General features: G+C 35.7%; 1 protein-coding gene and 1 pseudogene across 3 annotated transcripts in view; one reads left to right on the forward strand and one right to left on the reverse strand.

The window, feature by feature from the left end:
- Pdhx (pyruvate dehydrogenase complex component X) overlaps positions 1-21,104 on the reverse strand; it is a 62,477-nt gene that overhangs the window by 23,798 nt on the left and 17,575 nt on the right. For all 3 annotated transcript variants that reach the window (XM_010612599.3, XM_010612600.3, XM_010612597.3), the window contains exons 3-5: positions 13,294-13,394; positions 6,589-6,788; positions 4,119-4,217 (exon numbers count right to left, since the gene is read on the reverse strand). In XM_010612599.3, the coding sequence (XP_010610901.1) occupies positions 4,119-4,217; positions 6,589-6,788; positions 13,294-13,394 (400 nt within the window). The remainder of the gene's footprint in view (positions 1-4,118; positions 4,218-6,588; positions 6,789-13,293; positions 13,395-21,104) is intronic.
- On the forward strand, positions 9,010-10,253 carry LOC117283494 (annotated as a pseudogene).

Genomic DNA, 21,104 nt, shown 5'->3' on the forward strand with positions numbered 1-21,104 from the left:
AGGAAGACTCAGGGAATGTGGAAGGTACGTGTCCTAAGAAAGCATCTTACCCATCTGTATGGCTTTTGAAAAACTTCCATTCAGAAACAATTTTAACTCTATTTATGACATTTATACTCAAAAGCACTGTTTTCCAGTTAACTGTGATTATACTTACATGACTGCCAATATAATTCCCAGAGACCTACGTCATGAGCCAAAATCCTAGCCAGACAGAAAAAGTGCCTGCACTGATTCAGAAAAATGCCTCCAACAGAAAAAATTTAGCTTTGAAAGTTCTTATATGTCACAACCTAACTATCAGTCCCTTCCATTTTATGTAACACAATTAAATATATCTCTCTGACAAACTGTACTTCTGTTCTGGGTTTTAAATAAATTAAAATTTAATGCCAAAATGGCAAATCCAAAATACATTAACTTCCTTATATAAAGATCACCAGTTATTCTCAAGTCAATAAAAAAGCAAACATGCAACACAAGAAGGCTAAAAATCTATTTTTAATACCTAAATATATCTATTTAAAATAAGGTTAGTGACAGTAACTAGACATTTTTTTCCCACTATCAGCCTAATGATCACCTATTTTATCAAAAAAAGCTAGATTACTTTTATTATCCCTGTGGCAATTATGATCCATAGGTAAAGTGGTACTTGGTGAAGAATAAAAATAAACAGGAGTCATTAATTGTAAATAAGCACATAGCAAAAGCACTGCTTCACAGTAAACTTTGCTGATTTTATAATTAATTACCTCATGAAGTATAAATGCTATTATCTAGTAATAGTCAACAATTTATTTTCTATAATGCAGAAATGGTTTTAATAATTTTCATGGGTTAAATAATTATATTAAACTTAGGAATTAAGTAGGCATGAAGAGCTATAAAAATTAGGGAGAAAAACAAATATGATCCCATATACACCTGCAAAAAGGCAGGGGATGCTCTGGGAAGTCACTGAGGAAATTCACTTCTCTATCGCGATCTCCCACAAAGCAACTCATTTGGGTGAGTTAATTTTTAAAAAATTGACAAAAGCCTGTCATACCAGATCTTGGAGGCTGTGATGTGAATATAAACAGTAATTCCCATCATGATTTAAGAATCAGATAAACCGAAGACAGTGAGCTGCAGGCAAAGAACCTATGTGTGTTCTGCCTCTGACTGTGGCTTGGCATTTGCTCTCATTTTATATATGTATATGTATATGTATATGTGTATGTGTATATATATATATATTTTTTTTTCTTTTCTTTTCTTTTTTTTTTTTTTCTGTACCGGGGATCAAACTCAGGTCCTTGCACTTGTGAAGCAGGCAGCGGAATCACTGAGCTAAATCCCTGGCACTCCTTTCATATTTTAATGGTCACTTGGTGGCATCTTCCTGAATCAGTGCTGATGCTTTGCACAACACATATTCTAAGGGATGCGTCTGAATGCAAAACTGAAACAGCAGCTCTGACACCCAAGGTTTTCTTCACAAATATACTGTGTCAGACATGGATCTTCGGCAGTTGGAACTGACTGTTTGTGCTCTACTTGTACTTGCAGCTGACCGGATATGGAGGAAAACTACCCTTTACCATTTCCAGAAAGTGTGCTAAGGTATTTTGGGGGGCAGCTTATTGGCAAAGCCTACAATTTTTCAAACAGATCAGAGGATGACTTTTCTATAGATAACATCAGGCCAAAATATTTTCTAAAACTCACCTTAAAAACACAGGTAACTGTTATCTTTAGTACCACAGAAAGGAAAAATTCTCACTAATGTATGCTTTAGGGATCTATTTTTCTTGTGAAATCTTTTGTGATATTTTTGTATTTTGAAGATTAAATATTAATGTCCTGATGGTGAGGAGTTAAGGAATAAGGGCAGGGGAGAGAGCTGGGAAAGTGCAAGAGAAGACGGCAGAAATATTAAAATCTTAACTCTAATACTGCTTCCTTAGGGCACCCAGAAGATAATACTGCACAGTATTAAGAAATGCTACAGTAACCGGGGATTTAGCTCAGTGGTTCCACTGATACATTAACGATTTTCAACTCAAGTTTTTAAAAAAGAGATATTTGTACATCATATATGTATCAAGCACATATGGAAAAAGAAAGGAAGAGGCCTTATTTCTTTATTCCACTGCTGTCACGTTACTGAACTGTCTTCCAAATGGTCACCTAATCACCAAATTCAAAGGCTCAGATCCCATCTTCCGACTTTTACCCATCTCCCAATTTAACCTTCTAAAGAGTGACTATGGCTGATCTCAGTTACACTGCTTTATCATCTACCATGCCTACTTTTCTAGTTCCAAACTGACTCCTGTGATGCCTTTCACTTCCCTGACCCTAATCCCTCGAGGGATTCTAAAAGCTTACAATAAGCTTCAAGCATAACTTACTCCAAGAAAAATGCTTCCCTGAAACTGTTACTTCAGTTTCTGGAGCCAACATTTTCATCATACAGACAAGAACTGCAAAGTCATTCCTTGACTATCGTCCTCCTGGCCTACATTCTACGTTTGACTGTTTACAAAGGTTTCTGGATTCTATTCTCATGGTGTCTGTATCAGAATCTGCCTTTCACTTCTTCTACACACACGAAGTATAGTATTCATTATCTCTTAAATTAGATTACTTTATGAGCCTAGTAAATTACTTCCTTACCATAAGTAGTTTTGTTTCAATTTCTTACACAAATTTGAAAAACTGATCCTTCTAAGCACAGTTATGATTATTTTATACTTTACCAAATCTTTAATGATTAATGAATTAAATGTAGACTCATCTGGTTCCTTAGAATTACAGGCAAGGCAAGCCTACCACTGCTGCAGAATTCCACTAAGGCATATATTGGTAAATGATTCACAAAATGAAGGAATCAATTATAGGCACTAAAGGATCCCTGCCATGGGGAAAGAAACTAGCCCTGACTGGCTGTCAGGATTCTTAATTTTAGCTTTGCATGGGTAAGCGAACCTTTAAATCCTCTAACTAAAAGCCCATGGTTTAGGATGTTCTTTCAGTAGCTTTCGGGATAGCTGATTTCTAATGTATGAAGTATGGTACAAACTGTCCAGTGTGTATGTAATGGAAATACAAAATACAACTTATACAAATTCTGGCCATTATCACTATTTCTTAGCAATATTGGTCAAACATTGAATGAATATATTGGGAAACACTAATTCAGTCTGAGACATTTAATATGATTGTCAGCAGAAACGTACCACACATTACTATGGTGGTTTTACATTTGTTCATAAGCCTATCTGATTATTCTTTTTTTCTCCCTTAGACTAAGTCCCAATGGAGAAGAGGCCATCTATTTTAATATATTATTAAAAGACTGAAAAATGTAGACAAATGGAAAGATATACCCATTTCTTGAAACAGAAGGACTCGTTACCATGAAGATGTCAGTAGTTACAATGATAATCAAATACAATCCCATAAAAAGTTCTTCCCACTGCTACCAGAGGAGCCCGAAGATTTGCTTAAAATTCATTTGGAGATATAAAATAAGAACACACCAGTAAATCTAGTTTATGGAAAAAGAAGAGCAATGGAAAGAAATCTGATAACTCTAACAAGTTTTAAAGTATACTATAAAACATTTATAATTAAAAGTGTGGTACTTATAAAAAAAGGTACTAACTCATGGAGAAACTGATCAATGGACTAGAAAAGAAATCCACAAAGAGAAGGACGGAGAAATTACTCTGAAACAAATGAATAAAATCCAAATAGATAAGAAGTATATTATTTAAAAATATATATATTTTCATGTTTTAGAAATTTCAACGTAATTGGGTGATGACTTCATACAAACTTGAAGCAATATAAAGTTTCACTGTTTTGTACTCTAATTTTCTGAACTTATTACCATTTCTAAGGGTCTGACTTAGTTACATACAAAATTAGAAATGTTCTTTAATACTGCTGCAATTATTCAGAAAACAACCCTGGCACAGAATACAATTTACACTGACAAAAGCAATTAAAAGCACAAAACAACAATGTATTTCCTTTTAAACCTAAACACTGAATAAGCTCTTTTTAAATTCTTTTAGAAAAAAGATAAATAACCCAATTGATTATTACAAAAAGCACACACATACTCTTTAGTGAATATCCCCCGAGGGCCGGTGGCTGTGCCCTGGCTGGCATCCAGCGCGTGCTTCTCCAGAATATTGCGCGCAGCTGGACTTAAACGGAACCTAAGAAGAAAACATGAAGCTTAATGGAACTAATTAGCATTTACATTGATTCAAGCAGATCTAAATGTCAACAGTTTGGGAAACACTTAGAAATTTAAAATACTGAAACTAAAATGACTCCCATAGATGGTCACAGTCAAATAAATTAATATGCACTGCTCAATTTTCTTTTACTTTCAAACATTTTCATAAAAATTAACTAGTTATGTCAAAATATTCTTTTAGTAAGAGTATTCATTAGCAAATTATATTTCGATGGGTCATCATAATACATCAATAAGGAACTTAACTATGTTTATATATTTTTATTTTGATAAACTATACAGAAATCTTTAAATTTTAGGCACTTTAATGGATACGGTTCAGCAGCATTAAGTACAATCATTGTTGTGCAACTATCACCATCCATCTCCAAAAGTTCTCATTTTTCCACTGAAAGTGTGCATCCATTAAATGAGGACTTCCCATTCCTCCTTGTTCCCAGTCCCTTTTTATTCTGTCTCTGCTAAATGATTACATATTTCATATTTTGTGTAAGTAGAATTACACAATGGATGTACTTTTCTGACTGGCTTAATTCTGCTCAGCATACATATCTTCAAGGTTTATTCGTCCTGTAGCATGTACCAGAACGTCCTTTCTATTGAGGCTGAAAACATTTCAGGGTATGCACATAGGACTGTGGACACGAGTTGTTCCCACCATTTTGCTATTATGTATAATGTTGTGAATAGTGAACAGATAATAAATACTGAATGTCTGCTTTTAATTCTTTTGAATACATACACACACACGTGTGTGTGTGTGTGTGTGTGTGTGTGTTTGTGTATTTTCACAAGTAGAACTGCTGGATGATATGGTAATTCTTAAGAAATGTTATACTGTTCTCCACTGCAGCTGTACCATTTTACATTCTCACCAGCAATGCAGAGTTTCAGTTTCTCCATAGACTCACCACCATCTGCTATATTCTGAGGTTTTTCATTTTTGTTGTTTTTTAACAGCCATCCTAATAGGTTTGTAGTGGTATCTCGTAAGGATTCTGATTTGTACTTCCCTAATGATTAATGATAATGGAGTATTTCATGTGCATACTAGCCATTTCTTTATCTTCTTGGGAGAAATGTCTAAATACAATTTTTAGTTCTTTCAAGAGAAACTCCAATTTTTATATAAGATTAGTAAAAAACCAATTCAAAACTTTTTATTTTTTAAAAATCACTGTGTGGACCAACAATGGTCACATTCACAGGTCGGTCAGTTTTTAGCCCACATAGTATGACTGCAGATTGATCTCAAATTAAGAGCATACAGTTACCTTTGCAAGAAGACAATTCGGTATCATTAAGTAAAACACACCGATAAGATTATCTCTAATTTTCATGGTAAATGAAAGAAGAGAAATAAAAGGAAGCCAGGGATTTAGCTCAGTGGTTCGCTGCCTTGCAAGCGCAAGGACCTGAGTTCAATCCCCGGTACCAAAAAAAAAAAAAGAGAAAGAGAAATAAAAGGAGTCAGAGCAGGGGAGTCTTACTTTCTGTCTCTAAATGATTATGTTATACCTCATAAATATGTACAAATACTATAAATTGAATAAAAATAACAATCAAAAAAGCTCCCAAATCAACACTTCAGAAAACACTGTGAATTTTTTTCTGACCAGAGCTGACACTGATAACTGAAGAAAAAAATAGATAAAACTAAACCAAACTAAAGAAAAAAATAAATGAAAAGCTCTGCATTTTTTAAGTTGAAAAGCAGTTCTCTAGGACAAATTTCTTAACGTAAGGTAATTCTATATAATTGTTGAGAATATTAAATAAGTGAAACTTGTTAGAATTTGCAGAGCTCAATTAAAGCTATGTAAAGTAAAACGTTTACTACATATCAATTTTATTATAGAACAAGTGAGTTCTCATCTGTGAGAAGCTCAAATGCAAAACAGTTTGAAAAGGAATACATGTTAAACTGGTAATTTCATTTTGTCGGTTATAGGTGACACCAAAATTCACATAATGTAATTAGAAGTCCATGAATGGGAACACAGTAAGGAAGGCTGGTATACTGAATGCCATTCTGGAATTGTAAAACCTAACTCAAGCTCAATGTAAACACAGACTGTTTTGTTCTCCTCTAAGGAAGCAAGGCTTTCAGGGTATCTGGAACACAGCAGGTATTCAAATAACTGTTTACTGAATGAACAATGATAGCAACTAATCACTCCCAGATCTCAGGGTCCTAAGAGAAAAAAAGGGAAGAAGAGCAACTTCCTACTTAATGTAAAAAGATGCTCTGAATATAATAATGACTAAAAACCCCAAGAACAGCCACACCGATATTCTTACATTAGTATTTAAATAAACACACTCACTGCAGTGTACCCGGTGTCTGTCCCTTCTTCACAGACACAGGAATCTGTGGTTCTGGTGAGGGGCCAGGCTCTGATGGTTTTGCAACTGGTGGTGGAGGACCTACATCTTTGGGAATTTCAACATGCTTCCAATCTTTTCCTTCTTCAACCATCAAACCGATTAGTGAACCTAGTCGAATATTTTTAGTTCCTTCTTCAACCTGTACTTAAAAAGAAAACAATTGTGGAGATGGAAAGCTTCATGACTGAATGAAGTAGTTTATTTCTTAGGCAGATACTTTTGTACTGGCTAGGACGATCTCTTAAATGTGAACTAAAAGCTGCTTTCAGGACAACTTGCCTCCACCTTTAATCTGGCTTCCTTTCCTACCTTCTCCCACATACCCTTCTTACCACTCTTTCTCATGCTACCTCTTGAAAGGAAATCTAGAATCGCTTTTTCTGGCAGCTTTCAAATATGTATGAACTATTGTTGCTATGTCAATTAAAACAAATCCAAAACAGGAAACTGTGGTTGTGTATCTCAATTACTTGTCTTTCCCAGAGAGTCTCTATACAATGGCTTAGAATCTCAAGAGCTCAAAAGGGATTAACTCCTCCAAATTAGTCCTACTTTATAAAATTAATTTAAAGGAAAATATTTTCAGTAAACTTAGTCTCTGCGGGTGAGTGTGTGTGTGTGTGTGTGTGTGTGTGTGTGTGTGTGTTCCATCACATAGATAGAACTGGTTAACTATTCTGGTTAATGTTAAGTACAGTTTAACTGTTCTCTATTCTTTGTTTCCCTAAATATCTACTTACAAAACCTGGAAACAAAACCTCATGGGCTTTTTCTAATTATATCAGAAACACAACAGTGTCCCAGCTAACCAATTTTTCACAGGCGATATCTACCAACTAACACGAGAGATCAAAAATGCTTTTCAAAATTAAGATAAATATATTTAATATTTAAAGAGAATTAATCTACAAGGAACAAGCTAATTCTGATTTACTTATTACCAGTCTCTACAATACCATTAGATAGCAATATTTTATAGGGTCATTACAGAAAGAAAATGTCATTTCTTAAAAATATTTTATTAATACTTTTTCAACTACTCTAAATACGGTTCATTACAGGTGTATTTAACGAATAACAGAATGACAGGCTGCAGGACATGCCCACCACAGTAATTATAGAGAAAAGCATAATTCCTAGGATGGGTTTGACATTTTGGAGTAACATTAATTTTGCTTCTTAGTAATGTGTGCTACTCTTAAAATAATAAGGCATACATTTTACAAGTTAAGAAGCTTTATAAATTTACAATGAAGAATATAAACAATGCTTTCATGAAACAAGCATAAGAAATGAGTATACAAAAACTAAAGAAGGACACATAATGAGTTACAACCTGTGGAAAAATACTAAACAACTCAAGAAAAATTTAGTTGCTTGGTTGTCATATACTAAACAGCTTTACTTTGTGGGCGGTTTATTTGTCTTTACTATGTCAAAAAGATGAGTTAAGAGTATTATTGGACTCACATTTTTTTCTTTTCCTAAAAGAAATTAATTACCTGCTTACAAAATGCTAACTCAAAATCAAAGTACATTGTCAACTTTTCTAAAACACTGATAGCAAAAGTATTAAATGTAAATTCTACTCAATAATTATTTCAAAATTGAAACGTAAGATAGATATCCAAGTACAAAGAACATGATTCAAATGCAAAACATTCTTTAAAAAAAGGGAGGAAAGTTTGTTTTAAAAATATCAATAGATGTCTGAAATGTGAGTCAGACACTACACCAAATATGAAACTGACACTTTGCCTTCTGTTTCATTTACTAGAAGTCACAGAAATGATTCCATATATAAACTACCAACATGACATGGATATTTTCAGAAGCAGCCAATGAAAAACCATTATTATCATTTCAGGTTTTACTGATCTCAGTATCAAATAAAGATGTATTTTTAAGTAGTCACATTTTTCCAGTTTTGAAAAGTTCAACCATGATGCAGGAAACTCAAATACAAGACTCCGTCTCAAAACAAAAAATAAGAAAAGAGCTGGGGACACAGATCAGTAAGACATCCTTGAGTTCAATTCCCAGTGTCAAGGAAAAAGTAGAAAATGAGTCATTCTACTTTTAAATTATTTCTTTTTTTTCTTTCTTTTTTTTTTAATATCGGGGATTAAACTCAGGTCCTTGCGTATGCGAAGCAGTAGCCAGAACCACTGAGCTAAATCCCAGGCACTTTTAAATTATTTCAAAGGATGGTTTACTAATATAATAAAAATTATCAGTGAATATATTACCAGTCAATAAAATATTGACACACACTGGAATCCCAGCACTACAAGGCTTGGGAAGACTTTCTCAACCTAAGGTGACCCTAACACAGCAGGAGTAAGGCAAGGGCCCTGGTGGCTCAAGGCTGAGAACTTGGCACCCACGTATGCATGCTGGTGGCGCCTCCCACTGGCTTCCCAGGGCAGCTCCTCGCAGCCTCACCTACTCTCCTGCAAGCCTCCCAGCACTGTGCACTCCCTGCCAACCCAGCCTTACTACGGCAGCTGTGCGGCAAGGCATGCTCAATTACTGGGTGCCACAGGCAAAGATCGCTGGCCTATGTTCCAGGAGCAAGGCATGGCGGACTTGCTGCACCTTTGGCAGGACTGTGGTTACTTAGCAACCTACACAAACAAAAACAGCAGCTTTGCCAGTTTGAGAATTTACCTACACGGATTGGTGTTGCAGGACCTCAGGAGTTAAGACAGTGATACACACACAGGGCAAAGAAGAAACTGAAAACCTTTTGAAGAAAGAATGAAGCACGAGCCAGGGCAATCCAGGGAAGGTGAAGTCTTTGCTACCCATATTTTGAGGAGGAAACATGGAAGGCCACTGGCCCACCGCTCCTGAGTGCCTGGTTGCATACAACTCAGATGAAATGGCGTATGACAAAGAAGAAGGTTCACCTTATGAGATCATTACAATTCTACACTCCAGCCAGTGGAAATATCCTCACCCTCAGGGGAGATTTTAAGATGACAGAGTATTCTGGCCTACACCAGGGCTATCATGGACAGTGGCAAAGATGATGACACTGGGAAAGATGAGCTGATTCTGGGAAGCAAATGTTGGCATATTATATGAAACAGTAAGGTGAAACCAAATATGGTCAGAACTACATATGAAAAACATGTAGTGGCATCTGAGGTAGACCGCTGTCAGGTTCTAGGAGAGAACTGCAACCGAGTACTGAAGAGGTACACAAAGAGAGTTACATTATGTGACTAGTGATGTGACAGCTGTCCCAATCTCCATGTCTCCAGAAGATGATTCCATGTAGGAACTTCAACTGATTCTTGACCTTCCAATGAAAGTATTGAGACAGGATGGGAAATACTTTACACAGGACAATTGGGTCAATTTCCCAGACTACCTGTAATTCTAGGAAGAACTTGGCTGCCTGCATTATCCTGTGGAACTCTCAAAGGAGATCATCTGTGTCCATTCATACTTGGAATTGCAGGTATTTTACACCATCTGGAAGAAAGCGAACTTGTGGGAGGGATATTTCCTAATCATGTGTGCTGCAAACAGCTTCATGACCTCCTGCCATGTGTGACGTCAAAACGAGTTGGGCAACTGGATGCAAACTCCAAACAAAAAGTTTTCTCTTTTTTCACTATTTTTAATTTAGAAAAATAAATGATGAGCTGGGGTGTTTTTTGAAGTCATGTGAAGGACAATTAGCACAGCAAAGATTGCAAAATGCACTGACTCTCTAGAATGTGATTTTTGTTACATTTTATTTCTGCATGGGTTTGTTTTGTTTTGTTTTTGGTAGACCTTAAATTTGGATCTTTGGAGGAATGAACATCATTATTTTGTTCCAGAAGAAAGTTTCTGATGATTTTCTTTTCCAAAAAATGGACTTAAATATTAAAATGTTTCAAAGTAAGTTAGGATAGCAAATGAACAGCAATGCATCAATTAAAATTATAAGAGGAAAAAAAAAGTCTTGGGTCCAATAACCAATACTGAAAAAAAATTCGAAATAATTTTAACATCCTCTAATAAATTCTTCACATACATAATGCTGAAATTGCTTTATTGATTCACCATTTAAAATACCAGCTGTCTATTTTACTGTAAATTTAAGACTAAGTGTATTGATTCTATGTGTGTGATAATTAAAGGTTTTCTGCATGACAATTTACTAGTGACAAAAGGAATTAAAAAACCCTTTCATTAACAGAAATAAATCACAAAATTATTTACACTGACAGCAGTCATTCTTTATTAAAACATGAGGAACACATAAACTTTTTTTTCTTGATTCACATGTAATAAATATTACCTTATATTTAAAATGGAATTCAGATGCAAAAATTATAAGGCTGCTTAAAAGGAAAATAATAAAATTGTGAAAGGAGAATAATATAAAAACCTCTCAAAAACTATGAAATTAAATTCATAAGGAGAATAAAATAAACTATAATTTCTAATCTTTTCAAAAATGTAGGCTCAAATAAAACACTACAGATTTAGCTGCTTGTACTTAATTTTAGACCATTCCTTCCTTTTTTTTTTTTTTTTTTTTTTTTTTTTTTTTAAAAAAAAATTTTGTTTTTTTTTTTTTGGCCCTTTCTTTCTTTTTTTTTTTTTTTTTTTTTTTTTTTGGTACCGGGGATTGAACATGGGACCTTGCACTTGCGAGGCAGGAGGCAGAACCACTGAGCTAAATCCCTGGCCCTCCTTGATTTTTAAAATAACCTTAGTTATCTCATTTTTTGGGTCTGAAAGTAGAAATCTCTTATACGTATTCCTACAAAATCATTTTATTATGTGTGATAGTATAAGAATTCTTCCATGATGAAAGATAAAAGTATAAAACTCTTGCTAGTGGTGGTGCTGCTGGTGGGGAAGAGGGGCAGAAGGCAAAACAAAACAAAACAAAATCCCACTGGTTATGCTATCTTTTTTTGGTTCATTTTTTCCTCTGTAAAATTGCACATATTGTGACATGAATATATTCCCATTTCTATTACCCAAAAGGCATGCAGAGTAATAAAAGAGCCACAATATATATATATATATATGCCACTGAAATATTTTTTGGTCAGGACATAACTGCGTTGGGAGGTGGTTATTAACTATAACTACCCACCTTTTTTGCACAGCATTAGGACAGATGAATAGGCATTACTGACACAATGACATGGTTAGCATTTGGAAATGCACTGCAAAGCAGCTAAGTGGAAAATTCTATCAATTCTGGAAGATTTCACAGCCAAACAATGCAAAACTAGGGCCAGAACACAGCCTGCCAAATGCATACCATTAAAAATATAACTGGGTTTATTACATATGGTAATTCAAGCCATCTTTTCCTTCTTCAAAATACATAAATTAGTTAAATGGAATACTTGTATTTTCCCAGTTGAAGAAAGAACAATTTTAACCTCTAATTCATATTTCCTCTAAGGAAGTTAACTGTATTTTCAACAGTGAGTTTTAACCTAGATTTCAGTATTATAGATGGCTAGCTAGTAAAGGATATTTGACATAATAAAATGTCACTTAAAAATAAGTGCTTTCAAAAAAAAAATCAACAAAAGGCTGGGGCAGTGTTGCAAGCCTGTAAGTCTAGCTACTCTGGAAGCTGAGTCAGGAGGATACCAAGATCAAGCCGAGCCTAAGCAACATAGTGAGATTTTTGTCTTAAAAATAATACAAAAGGCTAGATATCTAGTCTAGTATGCTCAGAGCTCTGGTTCAATTCCCAATACTGGGGAAAAAGTAAAAGCGCAAAAGGATTTTCTAGGAAAAAAACCACAAATTTAAAAAAATGTTAAAAGATCTATATCTAATTAGAGTGTAACAATCCACAGTGCCTTCTTTGGATAGAATAGACAGAGGAAATTGTATCCAGTCAATGTAGAGGAAAGCTGGTGGCTTAGAATTAAAAGCATACTAGCAAGGGACTCCAGACAGGTATACAGCTTACAAATGGATACTTACGGTCCAGCAAACCAACCAACATGAATGATGAGACAAATGTCCAGAAAGATTCTAATATTTATCAAGCACTTGGTGGGTAATAGGTTTAGGAACGAACATTTATGTATTCTCTCAAGTAACCTTCCTTACTACCTGTGAAGTATTATAATCGCCTCTACTTTATTATGAAGAAAAAGTAAAAAAAATAAAATAAAAAAGGAAAGAAAAGAAAGAGTCCATAAGGTTTTGCTACTCTCTACATCGCTACAAGTAGCACAAGTTTTTAGCCACATGAAATGGGCCACAGTGTGGCACCAAAGTCAGCTTTAGCTGCTATAAAATAGTCTCTAGTAAATGTGCTACAAGGGAAGAAACAATCTGCTGCATGAGTAACAATATCACATAACCCTAAACAGTGATGCTTTTATCATTTGTGGTTCATTTTATTTACTTTACTCACAGGCTCCAAAATTGTTTTTAAGGTAACAGATCGTATACAAAATTCAGAAAATACAGAAAAATAGGCTACTTATTACTGGACTTTCACAGTAAAATGGTTTAAACAGCTGAATTAAAAATGTATTTATTATGGAGCAGAAAACAGTAAATAAAGAGGTAAAAACAGAAAGTAACTTTACCTCCAAAAATTTTATGTTTAAGGAGTCTTCCCCCTGTTGGAGATTGTTCAAATGAAAACTTACCACGATTTTGGCCAAAACACCGTCATCACTTGCGTCTAAGGTAACCACAGCTTTGTCAGTCTCAATTTCACACAATGCATCTCCAGCACTCACAGCTTCCCCTACAAAAAAAGACTGGGTTTGTTTCTGTTTTTAATATATAAATGTGCTTGTTAATATGAGTGTGTGTAAAGCATGAATAAACAACAAAATACACTACATTTATCTCTGAATTGTGAATTTACAAGTAGTTCGCACTGCATGTGTGCGTTCGATAAAATATTCTACATCTATTTCTGGACTGAGGAATTACAAGTAGTTCTCACTGCAAGTGTGTGTTTCATTATAAAAAGGGTTACAAAGATTTTGGAGCAAATATTAAGAACGAAATCACACTTAAGAGACAATAGCAAGAAATTAACATCCTCTTTGGAAAAAAATCAACTTCAGACCCCATAGCTCCTTTTTAATACAATTTGAATATCCTTCTGTCAAGATTAATTTATATTAATTAGTAGACTATTTTGATTGACATTTTAGGGCAAGTTCAGAAACCCGAAATCTGTCAGAACCATACAGCATACATAAATATAGCGTAAAAAGAGATACTCAAACACACAGTGAAGTCAAGTAAGAACCACTTTTGTGATGGAAAGGACAGAAATTCAAAAATCTGAGCAGAACCTGACATTACAGACATGCTGCTTTCTGGATGTAGAAGCAGGTTTTTGGTGGGGAGAAGAGAAGAAATACAAAGGTTTCCTCTGGTAAGTAAATGAAACTAAAAGTTGCCCAAAAGACTGAGTATTTAAACCAGACTCATCACTTGAAGCCAGGACCAAGTCAGGGTTCTTCTCATAATCTGAGGCTGATGAAATGAGCAATCAAATTGTGCTGACAGGTTTGGCTTTAATCAGAGACTGTGGGTATAGGAAGATGGGGGAGAAAACCACTGCCTCTATATCAAACAGTGTGTCAAGCCACCCTTTGGGTTCAGAACCACATCTGACAATATCCCCAATATCAATAGCAAAATCTGAGGAGGGGGACAGAGAGAGAGGGTGGAGAGGAGACTGGTGGGAGGGGAGACGCTGAAACAAAAACCTTCCACTCAAACGAAAGATGCAAAACAAAGTTCTGACACAAGAGGAAATCTAATACTAAAGCAAAGTCACAAAATAACAAGAATGGAAATAATTTTAGAAGCAATTCATTTAGAGCAATCTGCCCAGAATAACTATCTTGAGGATGTTACAAAGTAAAAAAAAGGAAAGTTAAAGTGCTGTCACAAGAACAAGAAATCAAAAAATGATGAGGAACAGATATGCAAAATATTAGCAAGAAGAAAACGAATTCAAAATCTTAGAAATAAAAAATTAAATCACTGCAATAAAAGGAATCAATGGTATACAGTGTAGATGGAACACAGTGAAAGAGTGATACTGAAAGCACCACGGAACTACTCAGAACGTAATACAAGCAGACAAAAAGATTAAAAAAATAAAAATAAAAAGAGCAGCTAAGTGACCGAGACAGAGGCTACAATGCTTGTCTGATGGGGTTCCAAGGGAAGAGAGAGGAGGGACTGGTAGAAAATCAATACATGAAGAGATGGTTGCTGATTTTCTCAGACTATCTTTATAATGAAAGTGTTCTGAAGTTGTATGATCAGGAGGGGGTACAAGGAGCCTTGCAGAAAGTGAGGAGTTCTCTCAATCTTGATCTAGATGGTGGTAAAAGGAACATATGCACATGTAAAAATTAACTCAGGTCTCATCTTGTCCAAGTTACACCCAGACAAAAAACACAACAGGACAGAGAGTATTAGACTGTATAAACATGGATCCACATTAGATACACTGTAGGTAAATCACATAGTATCAACAACAATAAAAACATAATTTGAAGTTATCAGAGGAAGTAAAACAGATTACCTCAGTGGAATGACAGACTGAGAGCACACTTCTCAGCAGCTGCAACAGAGGTCAGAAGACAATGAAATAATATCTTTAAAAAGTTGAGAAAAGTTAACTGTCTAGAATTGTATATGCAGCCATATAAGAGAACGAAATAATTCTTTAGACATATAAAGGCTATGAAAGGGCCAGGGATTTAGCTCAGTGGTTCTGGCATCTGCCTCACAAGCACAAGGATTCGAGTTGGATCCCCAGTAAAGAGAAAGAGAGAGAGAGAGAGAGAGAGAGAGAGAGAGAGAGAGAGAGAGAGAGAGAGAGAGAGAGAGAGAGAGAGAGAGAGAGAGAGAGAGAGAAGAAAAAAAAAAAAAGCAAGAAAAGAAAGAAAGAAAGAAAGAAAGAAAGAAAGAAAGAAAGAAAGAAAGAAAGAAAGAGAAAGAGAAAGAAAGAAGGGCAGACAGACAGGCTATGAAAATTTACCACTACTGGAGATCACTTGAGTGAGAGCTTTCTTACAAGATGCAGTTGATCAGTAAGAAAAGTGGACACACAGAAAAGGGAAGTTGTTAATGTGTGAATTACTAACTATTCAGATGGTAATGTATGAAGGATTAAAACAGTGAGAGTCAAACACTTAAGAAACAGTAACACAGATAAGGGAATGTTCATGTGATAATTAACTATGCTAAGAACTTTGATATAGTTGGGAGAAAAACATATTGAATAACTCTAGACCTTACTTAACAAAATTTAAAAACAGAAATAAAAAAAGAACTACAACCTACAGCACAGGAAAAATGGAAAATAATTGTATAACAGAAAGCAGGCGCACACACACACACACACACACACACACACACACACAAATCAAGAGAATAAAAATAGAAGTGAACAAGAACAACAGAAATAAATCCAAATGTATGAGGACTCACAATAATATAAATGGATTAAAATCAGTGATTATCAGAATGAATACAAAAATAAAATATGAGACATAGCAATATACTCCCTCAAACAGCCCCCAAAATAGCTGAAATAGCAATATTAACAGATCAACACAGTAAGAGCATGAAGGAAAATCTACAACACTAAATTAATAAATATGCTCTGGAAGGCTTCTTAGAATTAAATGACCTCTTATATGAGTCTGAAAAGATGAGAAGATAAATAAAAAGAGCAACAATCCAGGCATAGAGCAGCACACACAGAGCCCTGGAAGCAAAGAAAAGGACACTTGGGCAGCTGGCAAAGAGCACATGAGAGAGGGGAGATTAGGCTGCGAGATACACAGAAGCTAGGCAGCCTACCAGCTAAATATTTCTTAAAAGCCGGAAAATAAATTCTCACCATTACAGAATAAAATCATGTTTTATCTTTTGTGCTCACCTGTATTTAAATTCCAACCACTCAACTTCAAGAATCATCTGCAAATTCTACCTCAGCCCTAACTTTCTCTGAGTAACTCCACTGACATGTTTTTTACCTATGCCTAAATTCCTTACACCTAATTTGAAAAGTTAACACAAATTGCGTTATAATATTTTATGCTGCTACCACTAATTACTTTTTAAAAATTGGATTATTCTCTATTTACTAGACTCTGAGTTCTTTCAGCAGAGCAAAAGACATACTATAAGTATTTTATTTTTTCCTCATTGAGTTTATTGGTACATTTTAGGTGTACAGTACAGTTACATTCATCACTGGGCTCTTGTACTTTTACATGACAGGTCTTGGTTCTCATTTTTTCCCCTTGTCCCTGCCCTCCCTTTACCCCCTCCTCCCTTCCCCATTTACAAACATTTTATTTCCATTTTTCATTTTCTCCTATTTTTTTCTTTCCCTTATTATCTTTCCCCTACCCTTCCCACTTTCCCTAAACCATTAGCCCTTTTCTTCCTATTTCACAGTGTCAATATACTGTATTCTAAATTCCACCTGTTCCTCAGGTCTCAAGCCAATGCCTCAATATTTTATGATGTTTTGATTCTTTTCTATTGTTTTTGTTCTCACTCTTAATTTGTAGCATGCCTCTAATATTTAAAAAGATAACTTTCCTTTGTAAAACTGTCCCTATATCTAGTCACGTAACATAGACACGTTACCTACATGAGAAGCCTGGGGTAAGGGAGCAGGGCACAGAGGAAAATCTACTTATTCTTCTCTGGTGAGCTTTACCTATGAACCATAGCAAAGTTTAAAACACAGCATTATTATATAAAGGAAGCATCAGCATCAATATTTTGAATGGACAGCTGTACAAGAAGGTATCGTGGATCTAAATGTGCTAGGTTAACATTTCCCATAGACTTTGAGATAACACTTTATATCTTTAGGTAAAACCATTAAAAATCAAGACACATTCTAGCTTCCTGTTCCAGTCTGCCACGTCAAACAGATCACTCAGCAAGTACTAATGTATAAAGCACTACAGTAAGCCCTGGGTTCAAAAGCAATGATAAGCAAAGAGTCTGTCCACTAGGAATATATAGTATGGTGAGAAGGACTGAGCAGCCAAGACACAGGCACATGCACAGCTCGAGGGACACATGGCTTCTCAGCTGTCCTGTTGATAGCTGGCTGGCTGCAGAAGATGGCAGCCATGGGGCATTTCTGTGCCACTTCCTGTGACATGTCGTCCATGTCAGTGGCAGAGGTGGAGCGGGCCCAGAACAAGAGTGCGGGCCCCAGGAGAGGCCAGAGCAGAGGCCCGCCCGGGGGCTGCTCCCCAGCACCAATGCCAGCATCGTGTCCCATTCCTTCGTCCCGGTGGGCAGCTGCCAGAGCCGAGGATGAGCATGTAGGGAGGGTTGCCTCTCTTTGTAAAGCTGAGGTATAAAGTAGAGTCTTGGTCAAACAAACTATGGTAATGCTTATTTTATTAACTAAACACATCCTATAGCTTTCAGAAAATAATTGTACTCAACCAAAAATTAAGAGTAATCTTTTTTTTCAAAGGTATGTGTGTGGTGGTAGTTTTGGAGGTGGGCTGTTATTGTCTATAGGCCAAGTAAATAAGATCTACATGAACGTAAAAGAGGAAAACTTACTGCTATGTCGAATCACCACGACATCCATGATTAGAGGTAAAATTCAATGGCTTGTTCACCATGCATGAGCTGCCTCTGTATGAATGATATCGCATATAAGACAGACACTATAGCAGAAATGAGAAGACAGATCTGCTTCAAGTGGTTCCTCATCAGATGGAATAAAAGCACAAGCTGGCAACGCCAATCCCATTCAATGAGGAGGGGTCCCCAGTCGGTGCCTGTGACCCTTCTCACTTCCTGACAGTGACAGTGACAATGACAGCTGTGTGGCCCAAAACCCGAGGCAACCTGGCTTCCTCTGCTACAAACCTCTAGCCTCTCATTCCACCTGTCCAGTAGCCACCGCACAAGATGGTGCACCACACGTTTCCATCACCACCGGAAGTTCTATTGACTAATGCAGTAATCTATAATCCATACACCAGTTTTACAGTTCAAGTCTAATATAAATACTAGCAATAGCCATCAAAAGCATGATAAAAATAAATCATCGATAAAAGGAACGGATGCTACATCATGGAAGAATCCCAATCATGGCAAATGAAAGAAGCCAGTCACAAAAGCCCAAATATTCTGATTCCATGTACATGAGAGGTCCAGAAAAGACACAATTTTAGGGAAAGAAAGTAGATGGAGGTTGTCCAGGGATATGGACGGGAGGAGGAAATAAATGCGATTAGGCAGAGCTTTTTTGGGAATGACAAAAATGTTCTAAAATCACTGTGGTGATGGCTGTACAATCTATACTTAAATGAAAAATTACTGGATTGTGTACGTAAAACACGTCAACGTTACGGTACCTAAGTTATACTTCAATGAAGATGTTAAAATAATAACTGAAATAGTATACTGAAAAAGCACTGAAGCTTTTACGCTATAAATTTGTCAAAAATGTTCCACTTTAGTCCCACAAACATATATTCCCAGAAATAACAAGAAGCAAAAAGCCTCTTCTACAGCAGCACCCCGATACCCAGTCAGGTAACTCTTGACTGACTCCCAGTGATACATGAAAAAGCTTCCTTCAGAACAATTTTATGTCTGAATTTTATACAATACTACACATCTTGAGGCAATCTAAGACTTGCATTCAACATTCCCAATCTTCTTAATAAGAAAAGCTTGCCAAGGACAACCAGCGTCTGAGAAAGGACTCGGAGCGCTGTAGGGAGCATCGCTCAACTGGGTGCCTTGCAGATGTGATAGAGTTCCAGGCCCTATGTGCGGATACTTTTCACACAACCGCTTCAGGCAGATATCGCTCTACTGTGCTTTGTGGCAAAGTAGGAAATCTTAAAAATCTCGAGAAGGAAAGCTACACTTTTCACGTGCACAGAACGTTTTTCTTTGTATTCTGTTAACAGATTTGACTTTTCAACTGTTAAAAAAAATAAAACTATGCTCACTTTAAATAAAAATATCTGAAGCACTTTGCCCCTCTATAAATGACCTGTAAGATGTGGAATTGCCTTTCAAGAGATTTTGAAATTGTAGCTATTACTCTACATTTTCAAAGCGTCTTCTTCAGTAATTCTATAATGCATATTTTTATTCAATCCTCAGTCTTAAGTACTTATAAAACTACTGTTCTAAGACTCATTTGTTCAGCAAAGATGGGGATAATTTATATACTATACTACTTGTTTCCATGACTTAAAAAAAAAAGAAATGAAAATGAGTTATGATGCAATTCTCAAGCTAGAGAGATACCTTAGATTTCATCTACATCAACTTACTCCCAAGTAGTTCTCTTGGCAGAGCAGAAAAAAACCCAAAAGATAAAACACCACGATTCCCAGACCAGAGTTCTTTTCATTGTACCCCTACCTTCTTATGTTAACACACACACACACACACACACACACACACACACACACACACACACACGTCAAGATAAGACTCATTTACAAATTCTACTTCAGCCATAACTTTCTCTGGATAACTCAACTGACAAGTTGTTGTTCCTATCCCTGAATCCCTGTAGTAATTATACTTAATTTGAAAAGAATCACAGATGGCATTATATATGCATGCACACACACATTAATAAAAGCAGTTCTTGTTTTAAGACTGAATTCTTATCCACATAACTCAATCATTATTTAGCCTTTACTTAAAATTATAAACTAGGTTCATAATTAAATAAATTATTCTTTTTCATGATAAATTTCAATCTTGTAATTGTTTTAAATTCACAGATTATAAGATTAAAATATATACTTAAGAGAAAAAGCTAACTTAAAAGTATTGCCGTCAAAATATGAATTTGTTTTCAAAACAAAATGAATCAAGTTATCATAAATGCCTGAAGCACCAGGCATATTTAGACATAGCCAATCATATTCAGGTGTACAGTATATAAATGTTAGTGAAAAGAAGCAAATTATACTGAAAAGAAAACGATTAAATCAGAAAAGTGACCAGTTATAAAAAGAACTTAGTGAATTAATAAAACCAAGAACTAAGACTGCTCTTATTTAACAATGTATTGGCAAACAGACTTTTCCATTCAGTTGGCAGAACACAGACTTTTAAGAACAACCTTCAGGGAAATATGCTCCAGGAGCTTCAAATCTTGGCCTGTCCTACATGAAAATAGCACATTATCATCAAAAGGAAAAAAGATCACAGTGATGAGACCATGTGTCTTCCTGCTCTTAATCATACTCTTCATATACTAATGGCTGTGGATAACTTATTCAGACTGCCAGGAAGCTGAAAGTCTGAGAGATAAATGCGATCTAAAGAGTATTCCTTACTATCTGCCTATAAATCTGCAAAGTGTGAAGAAATTTAATCTTTTAAAAAAGATCCCCAAAGGACTGTTCTGGGTCTGAATCATTATTTAAAGATGCCAAAACCCTGT

The sequence above is a fragment of the Fukomys damarensis genome, unplaced genomic scaffold (genome assembly GCF_012274545.1).
Source record: "Fukomys damarensis isolate Sample0158 unplaced genomic scaffold, DMR_v1.0_HiC HiC_scaffold_27, whole genome shotgun sequence".
Lineage (NCBI taxonomy): Eukaryota > Metazoa > Chordata > Mammalia > Rodentia > Bathyergidae > Fukomys > Fukomys damarensis.